The 17,542-nt window shown below is 39.9% G+C and overlaps 1 protein-coding gene across 1 annotated transcript in view; it reads left to right on the top strand.

Moving 5' to 3' along the window:
* Positions 1-17,542, top strand: part of nmbr (neuromedin B receptor) — a 75,758-nt gene that overhangs the window by 16,181 nt on the left and 42,035 nt on the right. The window contains exons 2-3 of the mRNA XM_005937630.3: positions 12,342-12,483; positions 15,177-15,392. Of these exons, the coding sequence (XP_005937692.1) occupies positions 12,342-12,483; positions 15,177-15,392 (358 nt within the window). The remainder of the gene's footprint in view (positions 1-12,341; positions 12,484-15,176; positions 15,393-17,542) is intronic.

The following is a 17,542-nucleotide window of genomic DNA, read 5'->3' as shown; positions in this document are numbered from 1 at the left end:
CTTTGGGGTCCATAGGGACTAAGTAAAGCACTATACGAATACAGGCCATTTACCATTTATCATATGTCTGCACTAATAAAGGGCGCAGATTGGGATTGCTCAGTGTTGTTTAATTAGGAATCTGAAGGTAAGATTAAACGTGCTGTGTCCTGTGGCTTTGAGATACATTTCTGAGGGGCTTCTGAGAAACAAATCGCAGAGGAGCTGCCTTTTTGTTGAATGTTTGTGACACAACTGCCACAGATGAAAGTAGCAGTCGTCATTGTTTCAGCATGATTATCACCCATATTAACCTAAGAGAAATCTGAAATCATGTCATATATAGCATTATGTCATTTACATGAAATTTTGTGATTATGTATAATTTTCCAGTCTTGCAAGCCCATAATCTTGATTGTGAATAATGACCTCTGGACAGATGAATCATGTGTTTGGTCGCAGTTATAGTAGACATGTTTGGCAGCTGACCCCTTTTTACTTTAACTCCAGCTTCAGAATTGCTATTCTAATCACAGGCATGTGATGTCACAGCATGCATCCAGAGGGAAAAAGACGTTGGGAAAGTACAGACGTAGCTCATCCCACAGTGGGAGAAACAGTAGTGAAGCATATGTATTCAGTAGATGGATGTCAAATAAAGCACTTTCAACCAGGAGTCAGGGCTTTGGGCCCAAGTGAGACCAACAGTTAGTTATCCATCGTTACCTTTAGAAGTTGTTGACTTCCTTTTCTTCCACTTGTCTCATTCAGGGTCGTGGAAGGGTTGGATACACCCTGGACAGGTCGTCAGTCTGTCAAAGGGCTAACTCAAAGACAGGCCACCATTCACAGTCTTTTCAAGCTGTTAGCGGATATTTTGTGTTTTTTCTGTCAGAAAACTTCTCCCTCGTGCAGTTGTTTCGCAGCCTCACAGCAGAAAATCTATTCATGCAAGAACCTCGTAGGACCTGCAGTGGTGGAAATGTTTTGGTTTCAAGTTGCTTTGCTCCCTGAGGGACCGAGCTTTGAATTCTCCATCATAACAAAGTGCTTGAAGAAAGTGTGGAGCCATCTCTTCAAAAGCTGAACTAGAAGTACAACATCTTGGTTTTTAACTGACTTTAAAAATTATTAACATATTTTATTCTGAATTTACTGGTATTTAAATAATTTTTAGGTTCTCTTCTAAATTTAGCTAATTTCTAAGAGAATATTTTAAATATATATATTTTAGTCTATTCTTAAAATATTCTTGAGAGCTTGTCAGTGTTTATTTCCTACATTTTTCCTTTCGTATATTCATAACAGGTTTATTTTAATGTGTCCTGTTACTGAATCTGTTCTGAAATAAGACTTAACTGTATGAGTGATAGGGGAAAAGGTAAAACTCTAGAACTGGAGTGCTTTCTCTGGTTAATGACATTTGGTGACAAACAGCTTTATAAAATAGGAAAAAAAGGTCACATGACTACTCTTATCTAAAACGCTGCAGTCCAAAGTCAGATGATTTTGATTGGCCAGATATCTTAAATATAACATTTCCCTGCTTCTATCAGCAGTCACATTGGTACTAATGACTGGACTCCACTGGCTCTGGTGACAGCCTTACATGCTCTGGCATGTAAGGCTGTCACACATGAAGACTTGAAAATGAGTGGGAGGAGACTTTGACAGATGATGTGACATTCTTCTCTCCTTCTCCATACTTTCTCTGCCCAGTTCATCTTGGTTTCATCTCTCCAAAGATTTTTTCTCCCTCCAAGTCCACTCTGGCCTAGGAGGTGCAATGAGATGTTCAGCCTATGTAGCGGCAACAAATAAAAACTTGACAAGATTAGCTTGTCAACATTTTGCTTCATATGTGCCATCTCCTCTGTTAGTTGTGAGAATGCTAAAATACAGTATCCACGCACAACCGTGGAGATGTTTAGCTGATTACAGAATCCATCTGTGGAGGGAAGGTAGAAATGAGCCAAGTAACAGTCAGCCAGCAAGAGAAAATCTGGCTGCTGGACAGACTTGTTGAAAATCTGTTTGTTTCCCAGTGTGATGCACTGAGCGCCTCTCAAGTCATTTGTCAACTTGAAACTGCACCACCACACTGCTCTTAGCAACAACAGCTTTCTGACGTAAATGAATGTGAAGCATTGTGTCAATCTCAATGGATTAAAGTTTAGAATAACATGAAGCAGGTATGAATCCAGCAGGTGTGATGAATGAAGGGTTTCAGAAGCAGAAGGTCGCTCGTAGCGTGAGAGTCTCTTCAGACTTGTTCTGTATAAACAACTGAGATAAATGCTGAAGGTTCCCACTCAGTTTGTTTTTATCTTCTAAAGCAGAAATTAAATCAGACATTGTTGATATTGTACTCTGCAGTGGAGTTGACTAATAATTACACAACCTGTTTTCCTGGAAATTACATTGTGGTGTTTTGGTCTGTGTTTGAGGGACACATAACTGCTCTCTGGAGATTTTTCAAAAAGTTTATTCCAAAAGGTTTCAGTAAGTTAACAAACACAGTTCTCACTACAGTTGCTTTATTGGTGTCTTGTTCTCGGACATTTTAGACGTTGATGGGGTTTCTTTACTTGAATGACTGAGCATGCAACAGTCAATCATTCTTTAAAGGTTTAGGAAAAGATGATTTACCACTAAAAGCTCTGTTTTATTGGTTTTATGGACGATGACCCCTGTCAGAGGATAACCTAGAAAAATATGTAGTCCAGCCACTAAATATACTTATTTTTAATTAGAGTGATCTGATCCCAACAAACTAAATCTGCAGAAGCACGGCAGTTTTGGTGGGATGTGTTAATAGAGAGAGGAAATGAAACAAATAAACTATGTTAAAACACTGCACTGATAATGAAGCCACTCTTCTGTCTGGTAATTATCTTTTTGCATCAGCATGGATATATCCATAGATCTTCACATCTCTTTGAGTCACAGTATACTCGTGAGACTCAGGTGAAACTATCATATTCTCCTCTGCATGAAACTGAAAAATACCACCAGCAGAAACTCTGAGAATCATCTTTAGCTGAGTTGAACTTTGCTGCAGGTGACCTGTGATGACAGCTTCTGTTGTTCACAGTCACTGGATAAAAGCCAGTCTTTAGAAAAGCATCTGTCCTGCTGGGATGATGTTGTGAATTGCAGGTTGAGGGCCCAAACTCAGGACTCTAAAAGTCAGGCAGAAAGTAACAAAAAATGGACCTTTTATTAAGTTGATGGAAAGTCAAGCAACAAGGAAAAATCTAGCATTTCAGTGATTAGCCAGGCCGCCGATGAAGGCAGGTAAACAGATGTTCTGACAAAGAACAAGAAGAGACAGGACTATTTATACACTCTGAGGGCTAATCAGGAGAGTTGAAAACAGCAGGGAAACAAGGGGCAACTGAACACAATCAAGGAAATGAATAGATAGAAAGTAAAAATCAAGACAAGGCACGGGAGAAATTGACAACAAGTAAAAGTAAGTAAAACAGGAAATAAGAGGACCAAACTTAACAAGGACAAGAAAACTCAGACACAATACACAGAGAGCCACGGGAACGCTGGAATAACAACTGAGGACATAGAGCTGTCGCTATAGAGCCAGCATTACTCAAATAATGGTAATTATTCAAGAAACATGAGGTCTTACTCTTGAAAACAGAAATTGAAAAACCTAAATGGAAGCTAATCCTGAAAAGCAGAATAAGGAACAAAATACAAAGACCGTCCCACATGAAGACTTGAAAACGAGTGGGAGGAGACTTCAGAACGGAAATCAAAAACCAAACATGATTTAATTTTGGCTGATCTCACATTGACGATCTGACATGCCCGGAAAGCTTCCAGATGGCTCTCACGCTGATTTCTGGCACCGAATACTTTGTGATTTCATGTTGGATGTCAAACTTGCCCTGAGATAAGAAATAAAGATTTTAGATTCAATTTCACATCCTAACAGAGCACACGGCGTCTGCGTATATGGCCCAAAAATGTTGTATTTGGAGACCCAAATTAAGACTTTCAAAAAAGGGCAACTTGTGTCACGATCTACCCTGAGAGCAGAAGATGATTCTCTCACTTCTTCTCACACTAAAACTATGTTTTCTGTTTGGGTTACATCTGTGCACCCCCATTTTAACCATCCTAAATACATCTGCATCATCTTGTACTTTATATCCATTTTTTGCCATCCAGCTTATTCAGCCAGGGGACACGGCTTTAAACTCTGAGCTCCTATATGACATAAATAAAAAATAAATGATTGCATTAATAAAACATGAAGTGCGCTACAGTGATATCATGTAAGATTTATGGGTGAGTGTGAGGTCCATGAATGAATCTTTGTGCAGACCAGTCCAAAATCCCCCTGAGCCCGTCTGTCAGTCACTGAATGTACAGCAGGGGAGAGAGACCAGGTTTGAGTCCTGAATATGAAACTGTACCGAGTCACAACGCAAATCTGTGACATGCTGGACGGGGTCACAGTGACACCAGCTCTGGAAAAAGTCTGCTTTTTATTAACATTCTGACAGTTTAACACAAGCAACAGCAGGACAGAGACTTAGTGCAGCATCTTTGTAGAGATGATTTTGTACAGAAGCAGGAGAGGGTCCCCCCCCCGGACAGATTTTAACTGCAGAAAGGAGCCAAAAAGTTTTCTTTCATACTCCTGCTCCTGTCTTGAGAGAAGAGAGGAATGAAACCAGAAAGGCCAAAAATCCATATCGAAAAATGAATGGCATCCATAAACCAGTGCTTTTGTAAAACAAAGGAATCCATTTCTTTACATGCTGTGGATGATGCTGACCTGACAAACACATTTAATTCTTTTTTTCCTCATTTTTAAAAAGATCTGACTTCTTAAATAATGTTTCCAGGCTGAGGGAGCCTCTCACACCTCGAATGAGTCATAATCATAAAAGATGAGGTTGTTCATGATTGATGTCAGATTAGATCCACTGCAGTTTGTTTGTCATTCTAGACAGAGCACATAAGCATCTTGGAAAACCAAAATCTCACATGAGCATTTTGATTTGCAGATAAAGCCCCTGTGGATCAGAATATATTACACTTTTTAACTGATAGCATTCAGCAGGTTTCTGTAACTGGTAGTCTGTGGCTTTCCACAAGCCTGTGTTCCTTCTCCTCTGCTTCTATCATCTACACCAGGGGTGGGGAACTCCAGGCCTCAAGGGCCAGTGTCCTGCAGATTTTAGATGTGTCCTTGATCCAACACAGCTGATTTAAATGGCTAAATGACCTCCTCAGCATGCCTGGAAGTTCTCCAGAGGCCTGGTAATGAACTAATATTTTGATTCAGGAGTGTTGACCCAGGGTGTTGTTTAAAAACCTGCAGGGCACTGGCTCTTGAGGCCTGGAGGTCCCAACCCCTGATCTACACGGATAGCTACAAACTTGTGGGAGCCAAGTTAAGATAGTTCATATGTTTTAGTATTTATATTCTGTGAGAACGAGGAGAGATGTTATGTTTACATACACTGCTAAGATGGTGAAGGGTTGCTTTACAAGAGGGGACTGAATATGAATATATACTCAGTTACCAGTAGGGGTCTCTGTGACTAAGAATGATGGAAGGAGGGTGAGATGTAAAATGGCGAACTACTGCTGAATATATACGTTCCATTACAAACCAAGCCGTCTCCGTTCTTCTGTCGAAACACCACACATGCAGTCTCCTCTTCAGGGTTCACCGTGAGGTCATAGTGGTGTTCTGCCTGCACTGCTCAGGTGGTGTAATGAAAACTTGTTGACCTTAATGTGATTAATACTAAGAAAATAATTAATGATTTCCAGAATGACAGCAGTACGCCAAAAGCTGGAATCATACACCGCGGAAAAGTCTAAATTGCGGATACTCGGAAATAAATATCAGCGTAAATCCGATGCAGACAAAGTCAGTGATTAAACAAGGAAAACAAAGAATTTACTTGTTGCACACTATTTCTTACCATTTCTAAAAATATCTTGTGTCATTTCTTTATTATTTTACAGAAAGTCTTTTAACATTTTCTTTCATGTGCTGCAGTGGGCTTTCTGTGAAGGACAGGGACAATCTCAATAGCACTGGGAAACTCCAAGATCAAAGATCTCAGCTCCATTTGGGAGAAAGTAAAAAGGTTTCATTCATTGATCTGAGCACGCTCTTTCACATGAATTTGTTTTATTGCCCTCAGGTCAGTGCTATCATGCAGCCTTTAGAAAAACAAAGCACTTCTCAAATTCTTTCATACTTTCTTCTATTCGGCTGATAAATGTCAAGAAAGGCTCTTTGTTTTTATTCATCTGGTTATGAATAGGTTGATGTGTGGAGTTCTGCTCGGAGACCACAACGTCAAGCTGCTCACTGGCAAACTGAATGTTGAATGCTAGACTTCTATATTATGTTCTATATTATTTATAAGTGTTTATTTTATTTTTTCTTTAATCTATTTCATTTATCTATCCATTATAATGCTGGACTGACAAACAGAATTGCCCATTGTGGAATAAATTATGTTTTCTGAATCTGAATCTTTATTTTAAATTTGGTTATGGTACCCTAGACCAGCGGTCCCCAACCTTTTTTGCGCCACGGACCGGTTTATGCCCGACAATATTTTCACGGACCGGCCTTTAAGGTGTCGCGGATAAATACAACAAAATAAAACTAGTATCGGTACCGAAAAAAAGACGATTTATTCATAACACACGTGAAAAGACTCAGGAAAACAGATTTAAAGATAAAAACAATAACAAAATAACGCTGAAAACCGATAAAAACCCTGAAAACCATACATTTCAGACCTGAGCCTCAACTCTCGCGGCCCGGTACCGGTCCGAGGCCCGGGGGTTGGGGACCACTGCCCTAGATGAACCACAGCATGGCCAACTAATAGCATGCCTTATGCTCATGCTAGCTTTTCACAGTGACAGTTTACTGGAACACCTGAATAATTACCACAGACTGAACATAAACATGGTCACAAGTCAGTATATTTATTTCATAACCAAGAATAAACCTCTGTGGCTGAAACACAGAGCTAAAAAGTGCCAAAAACTGAAGTTCAATGATGGACACTTGCTGCCTCCAAAAGTGAGTCAGTCTGGATAGGCTCCCAAGTATTACAGCTGAAATAAACATTCTTACATTTTGATATAAAAACTGTTATTTCATAAATGTCATGGTTCCTGGGTTGTTGATCCAGTTTTTCTAGTTTGCTGTTCTCTGTCCTCAGTTATCTTTTTGGTTATGTGGGTCCTAGGTCTAGGTTCTTGGTTATGATTTAGTCCTCGAGTTTCAGTTCATGTCTGTTTTCACTTAGTATTCTGCCTTGGGTTATTTGGTGTAGTGTCTTGTTGTTTTTCTTGACTTTCCCCTTGTTTTCCATTTCCATGGAAGTTTTCCTGGGTGTAGTTGTTCTCAGGTTTTGTTACTTTCTGTTTTATTTTGTCCCCCTGTCTTGTTAGATTCTGTTCAGCTGTGTCTCATTTTCCCCAGTGTGTCCTTTCTTTCTAACTACCTCATGTGTCTATTTAATGCCTCAGTTTTCCAAAGGTCTTTGTTTTTCTTCATGGTGCACTCCTCTGGGGGTGTTTCTTTTGGCTCAAAAGATGCATGTTTGGCTCAGTTTTGCTTTGTATTTTCTGTGAGTTCTAGCAATTAAGCTATCCTTTCCTGTCTGCTACATAGCGTATCATGACAAAAATCTCTTATTTTACTTTTGCTAAGGTCTAAGGTTTGAGCTAACAGGTGCGGCTGTTTAATTTAGCTAATTGAAGTCACTGTACTGTATTAATGCTGTTTGTTTGGCAAATACTGCTTGCTGGAGTTTTAATGAGTGAATTTTCTGGATGTTATTTCTGTTACGTAGCATTAATGTGCCAGTATCTGTTTGTATGATGCAAGTGTTCAGTTGATAGATATTGCTAACCAACCTTGCTAATATTCCAGACTGATTTGAGGCAAACTGGTTCACAGGTTCAACATTTTAGCCCTATAGTTTTAGGTAGGACTCAGACATGCTTTAGAAGTTATCAGTAAAATCTGAAAATCGTTTCTAAAAACCTACAGGAAATGTGTGGCAGTATTGTAACCTCAAGAAAATAAAAGCTGACTCTTTTCACCTTGGTGGGTTAAAGCAACTTATCGATAATGTTTTTTAATTGGAGGAAGGAAGACAGAGCAGCTCCTTTCAGGTCAAATGAAACTATTAAAAAAATTGTTATTTAACTTTATGCTATCAAACTAGTGGACAAGGGTGGTCTTAATGGGACAGATCAAAGTGACATCTGATCTAACCTCTAAATGCCTCAGACGGCATTTCACAATTTCTTTTCACTATTTCAGCAGGTGATAATCCAGGGACAAGCTAAAACAAAAGGATCCCTTTGTCCTCTGCATAGCAGGGAATGCGATGGGATGTTAGATCAATTTCCAAAGACAACTAGTGTCAAGAGAAATCAAAATAATACCTAAAATTGAACCTTGGGGTACACCACAGATTTCAGATAATGATGAAAATTAAAACCAACTCAGTGTGGCAAAGTTAATGCAAACCTGTGCTTCAAGAAGGGCTATCAAAATAGCATCATCAACACATGTTAAAAACAAAAAAGTTTAACTTTGATGCAGAGAAAGCACAGAACGTGATGATATAAAGTGGAACTTCTTCCACTTCTTGTTTCTCTGTAGATCTGTTTTGCTTATTTGTATTTTCCCCACCTAAAGTCAGCAGTCTCATAGAACTCTATCAAAACTAACAGCCGTCCTCATCCAGCTAGAGAGAAATAACAAACTGGATCCGCCTTCTTCAAAAGACTGGTTAAATATTGTTGGAGAAATTTATGCAATGGAAAAAATGACTTACATTTTCAGATTAAAGGAAGATATTTTCGTTGCTAAGTGGGAGAAGTGGACATTTTATGGCACCAAGGAAAATAACAAAACATTTAAGGTCTATAACTCTGTATATCTATTGATGCATGCCCGTATAAAAGTACGTATATAAGCTGGAGTATGTATGCTGCGGAGTAAAGGCAGGCATGCATACGGTAGTTGATTAGAATTGGCACCCACACCTTTTGTTTGCTTTAGTTCTGTTTGTTTTGACTGTGTGCTTGCATGGTTATTTCTCCTGTAATGCAATACATGTTTATGTTTAAACTGTGACAAAACTATCAATAAAAATTACAGTGTCAAAAAAAAATTGCTGTGTCCCTGTCAGCTGAATGACTGATCTGCTTGGCCTAATGAGGAATTTAAAATTCAGCTCCACGATTACACATAAAGAATAATTGTGATTAGTGTGACAAAGTACTATTGCGTCCCCTCTCCTGCCACCCGATGGATGATGTGGTTTCTTATTAAGTAACAAAGAGACTGGAGCCGCTAATGCCAGCAAAAGAAAATGATGTGGTTATTAAATGATTTATGTTTGCATTCAGTGCGAAAATATGAAGTGTGATCAATGGTTAATGCAGTAATGATTTTTAGTCTTTGCACAGTGGCAGGACCTTGATGTCTAATTTGAAATTGTGTTTTCATAGAAATAGTTAAATAGTTTTTTTTAGTATTCTGTTCATTTTGCAGAATAATACAAAATCATTTCAGGGCTGAATCCTTCAGTCCCTCGCATCCACTGTTGGACTTCCTCCTCACGGCCACAGGTTGGACTAAACTGCTTCTACTGCACAGGGAAGCAATACACCATTGGAGGTGTACTCTTCAGACCTGCTGCAAAGTGCTTCACCTGTGTTTGTATGAGTTTGATGAAGACTAACAGGGTCGGGGGTGCCGCTTACCTTCAGCAATGAGCCCATTTTTTTCAGCATTGTTTGCTTCAATAGAGCGAGACTCTTTACAGGCACCGCACGGAGGAAGTATGCGTCATTGTGCTTGCATTAGCTCTGTTTCCAGCTGTTTTATGACCATTTTCAAATAGAATATGAAAGAAGTTTTAATGCTTTGCTGATGTGGAAAAGCTGGAATATCTTGATAAGCATAAAAACAAAAGTTACAAGATTTGTGTTGAGCACATGTTTTCTTTAAGTGATCTCTTCTTGTGGAAGGTTTTAATGTCACACAAGGAGCATCATCAACAGTTTATCTGATGCACATATGAAAGTAGCGGATAGAGAATATAAATACATTTAAATGAAAAAGCATTGTGTTTATTGTCCTTTTTCTTTAGCCTTCATTACATGTTTAGCTATAACACTCTGATTAAACATACCAAGGAAAGAAATACACTCTTTGTTGAACATATTTTAACATTTTAACTGTCTCTAATGGGTGTGGTGTTAATGCTCCTATGTGTTTGTTGCTTGTGTTTGCTTTTGATTGTGGTGCACTCTTTGTCTTTAAGTGTCAAGTTCTTTGTGTGTCTCTATTCTGTCATTTTGCCTATGTTAAGTGTTTTCATGTGTCTGCACTGTCCTGGTTAGTTATAGTTCCTCACCTCCTGTTTTGTTTTGGTAGTCTTTTGAGCTCTTGTGTGGATTTTCTTTAGCTGATTGTTCACTCAGTACTGTGAGTTCATATTTGTCTTCATTCATAGATGATTTGTAACTCTGAGCCTAGGTGCTGTAGCACTAACGGGTCTAATCTTGTTGCCCTTATTGGAACACAGTTTTACTCTTGATTTTGGTGTTGCATTCTAAAACAGATTGTTAGTAATTGTAAAGTGTGCCTGATATGAGACCTGACCATCCTCAGCATTATAATGATGAGGTCATTGCAGTGGCTAATCTTAATTATCACTATGAGTTCTTTCTGATGAATATGTTCTCATCAAAGAGGTTGAAGAGGTAAATACTGATGTGTAGAAAGTGTGAAATGTAAAAAAATAAAGTATATATATCTATATATCTATATCTATCTGAGGGTTGTAAATATTTAGAAGTGAACAGTAGGTCAAATTATATTATTTGCATCTTAGACTGATAAGAGTTCATTTCATTGTTCAGATGAGGTGCATCTCTCTTAACGTTATTATCTTCCAGTTTCACTGGGATGTTAATCTGTCTGTGCAGTGCAGTCATCAAATGCATGACAGCGGCAGATAGGAAGTTGAAACTACTTTTAAAAACAGGTAGAAATGACCGAGGGGCAAAGTGAGTGGATGAGCTTCAGTCAGTGTGAGAGTGGCAGGAATCAGAAGTGAGTGGAGCAAAAGGGCAGGAGAAAAGTCAAGAAACAGGCAGGGAGGCAAAACCTGGCAGCTGATCAGAGAGGAAAGGACACCGAAGCTGCAGCAGGTATATGATAACAGAGAGCCAGGAGTATGTGATTATCATTGAGATAATGCTGTCAGACACCAGAAGCCAATGAAAACGCCTGCAGATGTCTCACATTGTCCTTTGGAAGTTGGATAAAATGAACACCAACTTAAACATTTGACATCATTCCTCCAACCAGCAGCTACACAGCAAACAGAGTTAACCCTTGAATTATTTAGTTGATGTTTACAGTCATTTAAATAAATTCCCACCCTTCAAACAAGCCTTAAAGTAGGAATATTTTAGCTGTTATGACTACAAAAGCAAATCTCCATGTTTCTTCATCCCTGTGTGCAGAGACTGAGACATACAGCTGTGTGAAAACAGTTTTCAGTCCTCTGTGTAGACAAAGAAACCCTTACTGTAAGGAGGGAGCAAATACCTGTAAATGCATTTGGTTAGTTGATCCTTAACAGGCATAAGTAAAACTGTAAATGTTTTTGCAGTTTGCTGATCTGGAGTGTTTAGGTGTGTTTTAACATAATGCCACAGAAAAGTGAGCTTGAATTCGTCCACAGTGATGTGATGGACTGAAAACAAATCTAAAAGTTATTGATGCTAAACATAAATCTACAAATGACTGAAAAATGTTGTGTTCTGCAGTCTTGAGACTGAAGAAGTCACTTGGATGAGAGACAAAATGTTTCTCCCGCTGAAAATGCTACGTCCAGATGAACAGAATCAACTTTGTGCGATTTCCTTAGCTGGATGGCTGGGCATGTTACAATTACATGGACAATTACTGCATCATTGGAATGAGGGAAGTTTGGAAGGTGTGAGGAATCAGGTAGCTGAAAATGGGAAGAATGAAAAGACTGGAGAGGAGCAGTGAGGGAACGAGCTACTTGTGGAGAAAGTGTAAGACTTTAAGTTTGCTGCTGTTACCCTGATGTTTCATCAGTGTCCACAATGAAGAGCAGCTTGTGCCCGTTTTAAAGTGTGAACTGGGCTGTAAATGTTTTTCTTTCACATAAGATTTTAAATAAGTTAACTGTTTTTGTTACCTGGGTACATGTAAAGTGTTTTATCATGTTCTTATTGTTTTATTCCATAAACATTTTGCTGACATTTCCCCCCATCCCTTGCAGGTATAAGGCCATAGTAAACCCCATGGACATCCAGACATCCAGCGCTGTCTTCTGGACGTGTCTGAAAGCTGTTTCTATCTGGCTGCTTTCCGTCCTGCTGGCTGTTCCTGAGGCTATTTTCTCCCAAGTTGTCTCCATGCAGGTACCATAACGTACATCAACTCCTGCAAACAGTACTAGTATTATAAGTTTCAAGTTTTATTGTCATATACAGATAAACAGTGTAGCCACATTAACCCATAATGAAATTCTTTGGCTCATTCTCCTCAGCTTTACATGAACAAGGCAACAACAAATACAACTACAGCAACAAATAACAAAATACTAAACTATAAAATATTAAGAGAATTTAAGACAGTTATTTGGTATTTACATTTTGTGCAAAAAAACTTGCGCAGTGAGGATTTTAAAGTGGTTAAAGTGACAGTGTGTGTAGAGTCCAGTAGTTGTAGTGAGTGTGTAATAGTGTGTGCAGAATGTCAGCAGTTCAAAAGCCTGATGGCTTGTGGGTAGAAACTATCTCTGTGTCTGCTAGTGTGGGTCTGAATGCTCCTGAACCACCACCTATCATCATCAATTTCAGGAGCGGGACCACGCCTCACTCACACCCCTTCCGGCCTAAGGCTATATATATATTCATGCCCCCCCCCCCCTTTTTTTTCCTTCTCTTCTCATTTTCCTTCTTTCACTTCTCGTTAATACATAAAGTTTGACAGACCATGTGACTTTCGTGCATTGCCTGCCGGGAACTCGTGGGAAAACAATCCAAGTACCGCATCAAACTCAAGCATTTGCAGCACCGCAAAACGTTCATTCTCCGGTTCCAATACCTTCTTGCTTTTTCTTTGTGCCCCAAAAAAGTTATGTACACAACGAAGGAGAACAATGCCGGTCCATATAAAGACAGACTTGATGAAAAGTCAAAGAAAAGATACGAGGAAAAAATCTATCAAGTAAAAGGGTTAGACCCATACGAGCACACAGAGTGGACAAAATACATTAGCCTGCTGCCCAACTTTCACCACACTCATATTTATAATCATATGGTTCTTGGAGTGAGTGCATACACTCATGAAGTTTAGTAATGTCAGGTCACGCAACAAGCCCAGGTACAGTTTACCGATGGATGGGTGCAGGACCTTGAAATGCACCGTGTAGAATGAAAGACCATCGTACGTATCATAAGTTTACCAGTCTTACAAATTGTCTTCATAAATACACATTCATTAACCGTTTATTAATATGACCTTTGAGCTCAACGGTAATTAATTAGCAGTGGAAATAATTTCTGGTTCATCACAGAAATGTAGCAGTGACAATAATACTGTATGCTGTAATCGTACTGAGCAATTAGTGATACAAAACAACTGTTTTACCCTGTGAATAAAAGTACATGTTTTTGTCAGTGTACCATAATAACAGAAGCGAAACGCAATATTGTGTCAGGACAATTTACTATTTATGCACAATAAACAAAGGAGCATAGCGCGACAATTTCTGTTCAGCGCCAGACTTGCTTGTAACCTATATCACCAATTATGTTAAGAAAAATGACGTATTAACTACTACAAAACTCTGACCTTTGTGGGAATGCTTGGAGCAGACTAACCTGTGAGCTGGAGAGTTCTGGGACGTTATATTTGATCTTTGAATGGCTGCAATCCAGGCCATCCATCGCGTCTTTGTTACTTCGGAAACATGGCTCAAACAATTTCTCTTCAACGACGTAATCCGATAACAACCGATCTCTTTACCCGTGGGCTTCCCGTGGCTGTCATGCGACCGGCTATTGCAGTTAATAATACAACAGCTTCTTGCCATTTTTTGTGTTTCTTTTTATCGCTGTGTAATGTAATTTAAATTGAAAGCCTACGTGCGCTAGTACCTCTTGCCACGAGTTCCCAGAATCCTTTGTGGTTTTACCCCTGAATGACGTCACATTTTCAATCTCTATGGGGATCTGCCCGGCCTGGGAGCCGCTGCCAGTCCCCTTCGATGCTTTCCCCAAACCGCAGCACCAGTTCATAGTTCATCGCTTATCGTTACCGAGGATGTGGTCCCAGCTAGTGAAGTACTAGTACAAGTATTAGAAAATTCTGCCCTGGCCTCAGCATCAGACCCTCTGGAGAGAAATGTGCAATGTCATTGGAGGGTAAAACGCTGCAGAATAATGTGGTAAATGTTTCACTTTACAGTCCATGTTCCCCTCCTTTACCCGAACACGTCTTCACACTCCCCCCTTGCCCCAGTGGCCACAGGCTGGGCATCGATCTGCTGCGTTTTCGTGCTGGGATGGTGGATGACGAGAGCTGATGAAATGTCTCTGCTCGCTGATGTAAGAAACGTATTAGGGCAATCTCACGCAGGGTGACACAAAACAACCAGGATCGTTGTTTCTGAGCGATTTATAGAATATTAACGTGCTGCGTTTCCTCTGTCATAGGAAACATTTAGTTTGTGTACCTGCTGCGTCCACGCTGTTGGAAACGAGTTTCTGCTTTTCATTCTGCCCCCTCCCATCCTGTATTTGTTATTTGTTTCCTTCTTGCTTCATTTCTCTTCACTGATTTTCTTTCTCTGTTTATCTGTTCCCTTTTTATTTCTCCTCCCTCGTCTTCATCACACTGAATACTTTTCTACATAATCTCCTCCTCTCCATCTCCTTGTTTCATTTCCTCATTCTTCCTTCAGCACTTCTCGGACATATTATTCATCTTAATGTGTCTAAGAACAAAAACACTTTCTGTTTTATTTCCTTTCCACTCCTCTCTTTTCCTTGCTGTCTCCTCTTTGTCCTCTCTCCTTTCCTAATTTCCTCTCCTTGTTTCCTCTCAGGGTCACAGGGACAACACAAATGTCACCTTTGTGAACTGCGTGCCCTACCCGCTGTCCAATCAGATGCATCCTAAGATCCACTCAGTGATGATCTTCCTGGTTTACTTCCTCATCCCTCTGGCCATCATCTCTGTGTACTACTACCACATTGCCCGCACGCTCATCAAGAGTGCCCATGACATGCCGGGGGAAGTCAGCGAGCACACCAAGAGACAGGTGACTGCTGGATGATGAGTGAATGAGTGAATGAGTGAATGAGTGTCACGTTGTGCCATGGAGAATTTCTCTGGACCACAAAGAAAACATAAAGCTGTGAAGTCACGCAGGAGCAAAGTGAGTTAATAGCCTCCTGTGATTTGTGAATCTTGGGGGAGATAAAGCTTCTGTAGTTATGTTTAGGTGAGATCGACTCGGACGTTTTTGCACCCACACCTCCCGTTCTCGGCAGCTTTGGAGGCCTCGGTAAACAGCTTGGTCACGAGGGAGGCTCGGCGCAGGGCCTGCGCCAGCCGAAATGAGTAATCACTTTACACAAGCTTGATCTTCACAGATGGAGGAGAGGTCAGGCGGAGGGGAAGGCTGAATTATTAAAGCCCAACCGGCAGCAGGTCAGATCAGGTGTACACACTCGGTGAAGGAGTGGCAGAGCTGGGAGTCCCTGCTGTGTCTCCAGAGCATATGCTGACAATAATCAGTGCTGATGGAAAGTCCAGTTTAATGTTCCTCATCACTCTGATGCAATCAGAGTCTGGTCATACTCACCACTCTGAGTTTCTCTTGAAAAGAAAAGTTTTTACTTCCTGTCTTTCCAGCCATCAGTCAGAACCGACACTTCCTGGAGGTTTTCCACATTAAAAGCCTGATTCTATGCGCCATCTGTAAGTCTTTTATTTTCCGTGAACTGTCTGTGCTGAGTGCAGTCAGTCACACCGTGAGTAGAGCTGTTAGCATTGACAGCAGAACCACTGACAGTGCTGACAGAGCCTGAGACAAGGTTCGTTTTGTTCTTTGGAGATTTGACTGGACAAAAACATTCAGATCAAACTCCGGCAGCTCTGACGCGCTTAATGTTGACTTTTTCTCTTCTCAGTAAGACTTTACCTGGAGTCACTGTGAAGGTTTCACTCATTTCAAGTGACAGAAATGGACATTTCAAAGACACTACATCAGACTAAACACACAAACTGCAGTTTATAAAGGTATAATGTATGACAGAAATGTGTGTATCTCATGCATACTTCAGACTACATGCTGCTTTCACTCAGTTTGTGTTTCTGTAATCAGAGTTTCTCAATGTCTCAGATCTCTCTCGACTTTGCATTTTTCTAATCACATTTAACTTCCGCTCAACTTGATTCGCCTCACTCTGGATCTGAACTGTGGTTGTTAAAACTTAGCCTGAGACGTGACAGTGACTGGCCTCAGACTTGGTCTGAGATCCCACTGAGCTCAGACTAATGACTTTGTCTCTGGGAGCAATGCGTGTTCAGCAGGATTGGTGTTGCAAGCTGATATAAAGGCTAAGAATTTGTGCTCCCTCTGCTCATTTTTGTTTGTAGTCATACTATAAATCTAGTTTCATAAAAAGGAAAAACAAATAAGTAAATAAATCAACACAAAATTATAGCCAGTGATTTTTAGTTTGAGAGGAGTAATGAATTACAGTGGAACCAAGCCAGAATACAGGGAGTGCAGAATTATTAGGCAAGTTGTATTTTTGAGGAATAATTTTATTATTGAACAACAACCATGTTCTCAATGAACCCAAAAAACTCATTAATATCAAAGCTGAATGTTTTTGGAAGTAGTTTTTAGTTTGTTTTTAGTTTTAGCTATTTTAGGGGGATATCTGTGTGTGCAGGTGACTATTACTGTGCATAATTATTAGGCAACTTAACAAAAAACAAATATATACCCATTTCAATTATTTATTTTTACCAGTGAAACCAATATAACATCTCCACATTCACAAATATACATTTCTGACATTCAAAAACAAAACAAAAACAAATCAGCGACCAATATAGCCACCTTTCTTTGCAAGGACACTCAAAAGCCTGCCATCCATGGATTCTGTCAGTGTTTTGATCTGTTCACCATCAACATTGCGTGCAGCAGCAACCACAGCCTCCCAGACACTGTTCAGAGAGGTGTACTGTTTTCCCTCCTTGTAAATCTCACATTTGATGATGGACCACAGGTTCTCAATGGGGTTCAGATCAGGTGAACAAGGAGGCCATGTCATTAGTTTTTCTTCTTTTATACCCTTTCTTGCCAGCCACGCTGTGGAGTACTTGGACGCGTGTGATGGAGCATTGTCCTGCATGAAAATCATGTTTTTCTTGAAGGATGCAGACTTCTTCCTG

This window comes from Haplochromis burtoni, unplaced genomic scaffold (assembly GCF_018398535.1).
Source record: "Haplochromis burtoni strain Fernald_Lab_line unplaced genomic scaffold, NCSU_Asbu1 Contig_232, whole genome shotgun sequence".
Lineage (NCBI taxonomy): Eukaryota > Metazoa > Chordata > Actinopteri > Cichliformes > Cichlidae > Haplochromis > Haplochromis burtoni.
The sequence above is the reverse complement of the archived record's forward strand: the minus strand, read 5'-3'. Positions and strand labels throughout refer to the sequence as shown.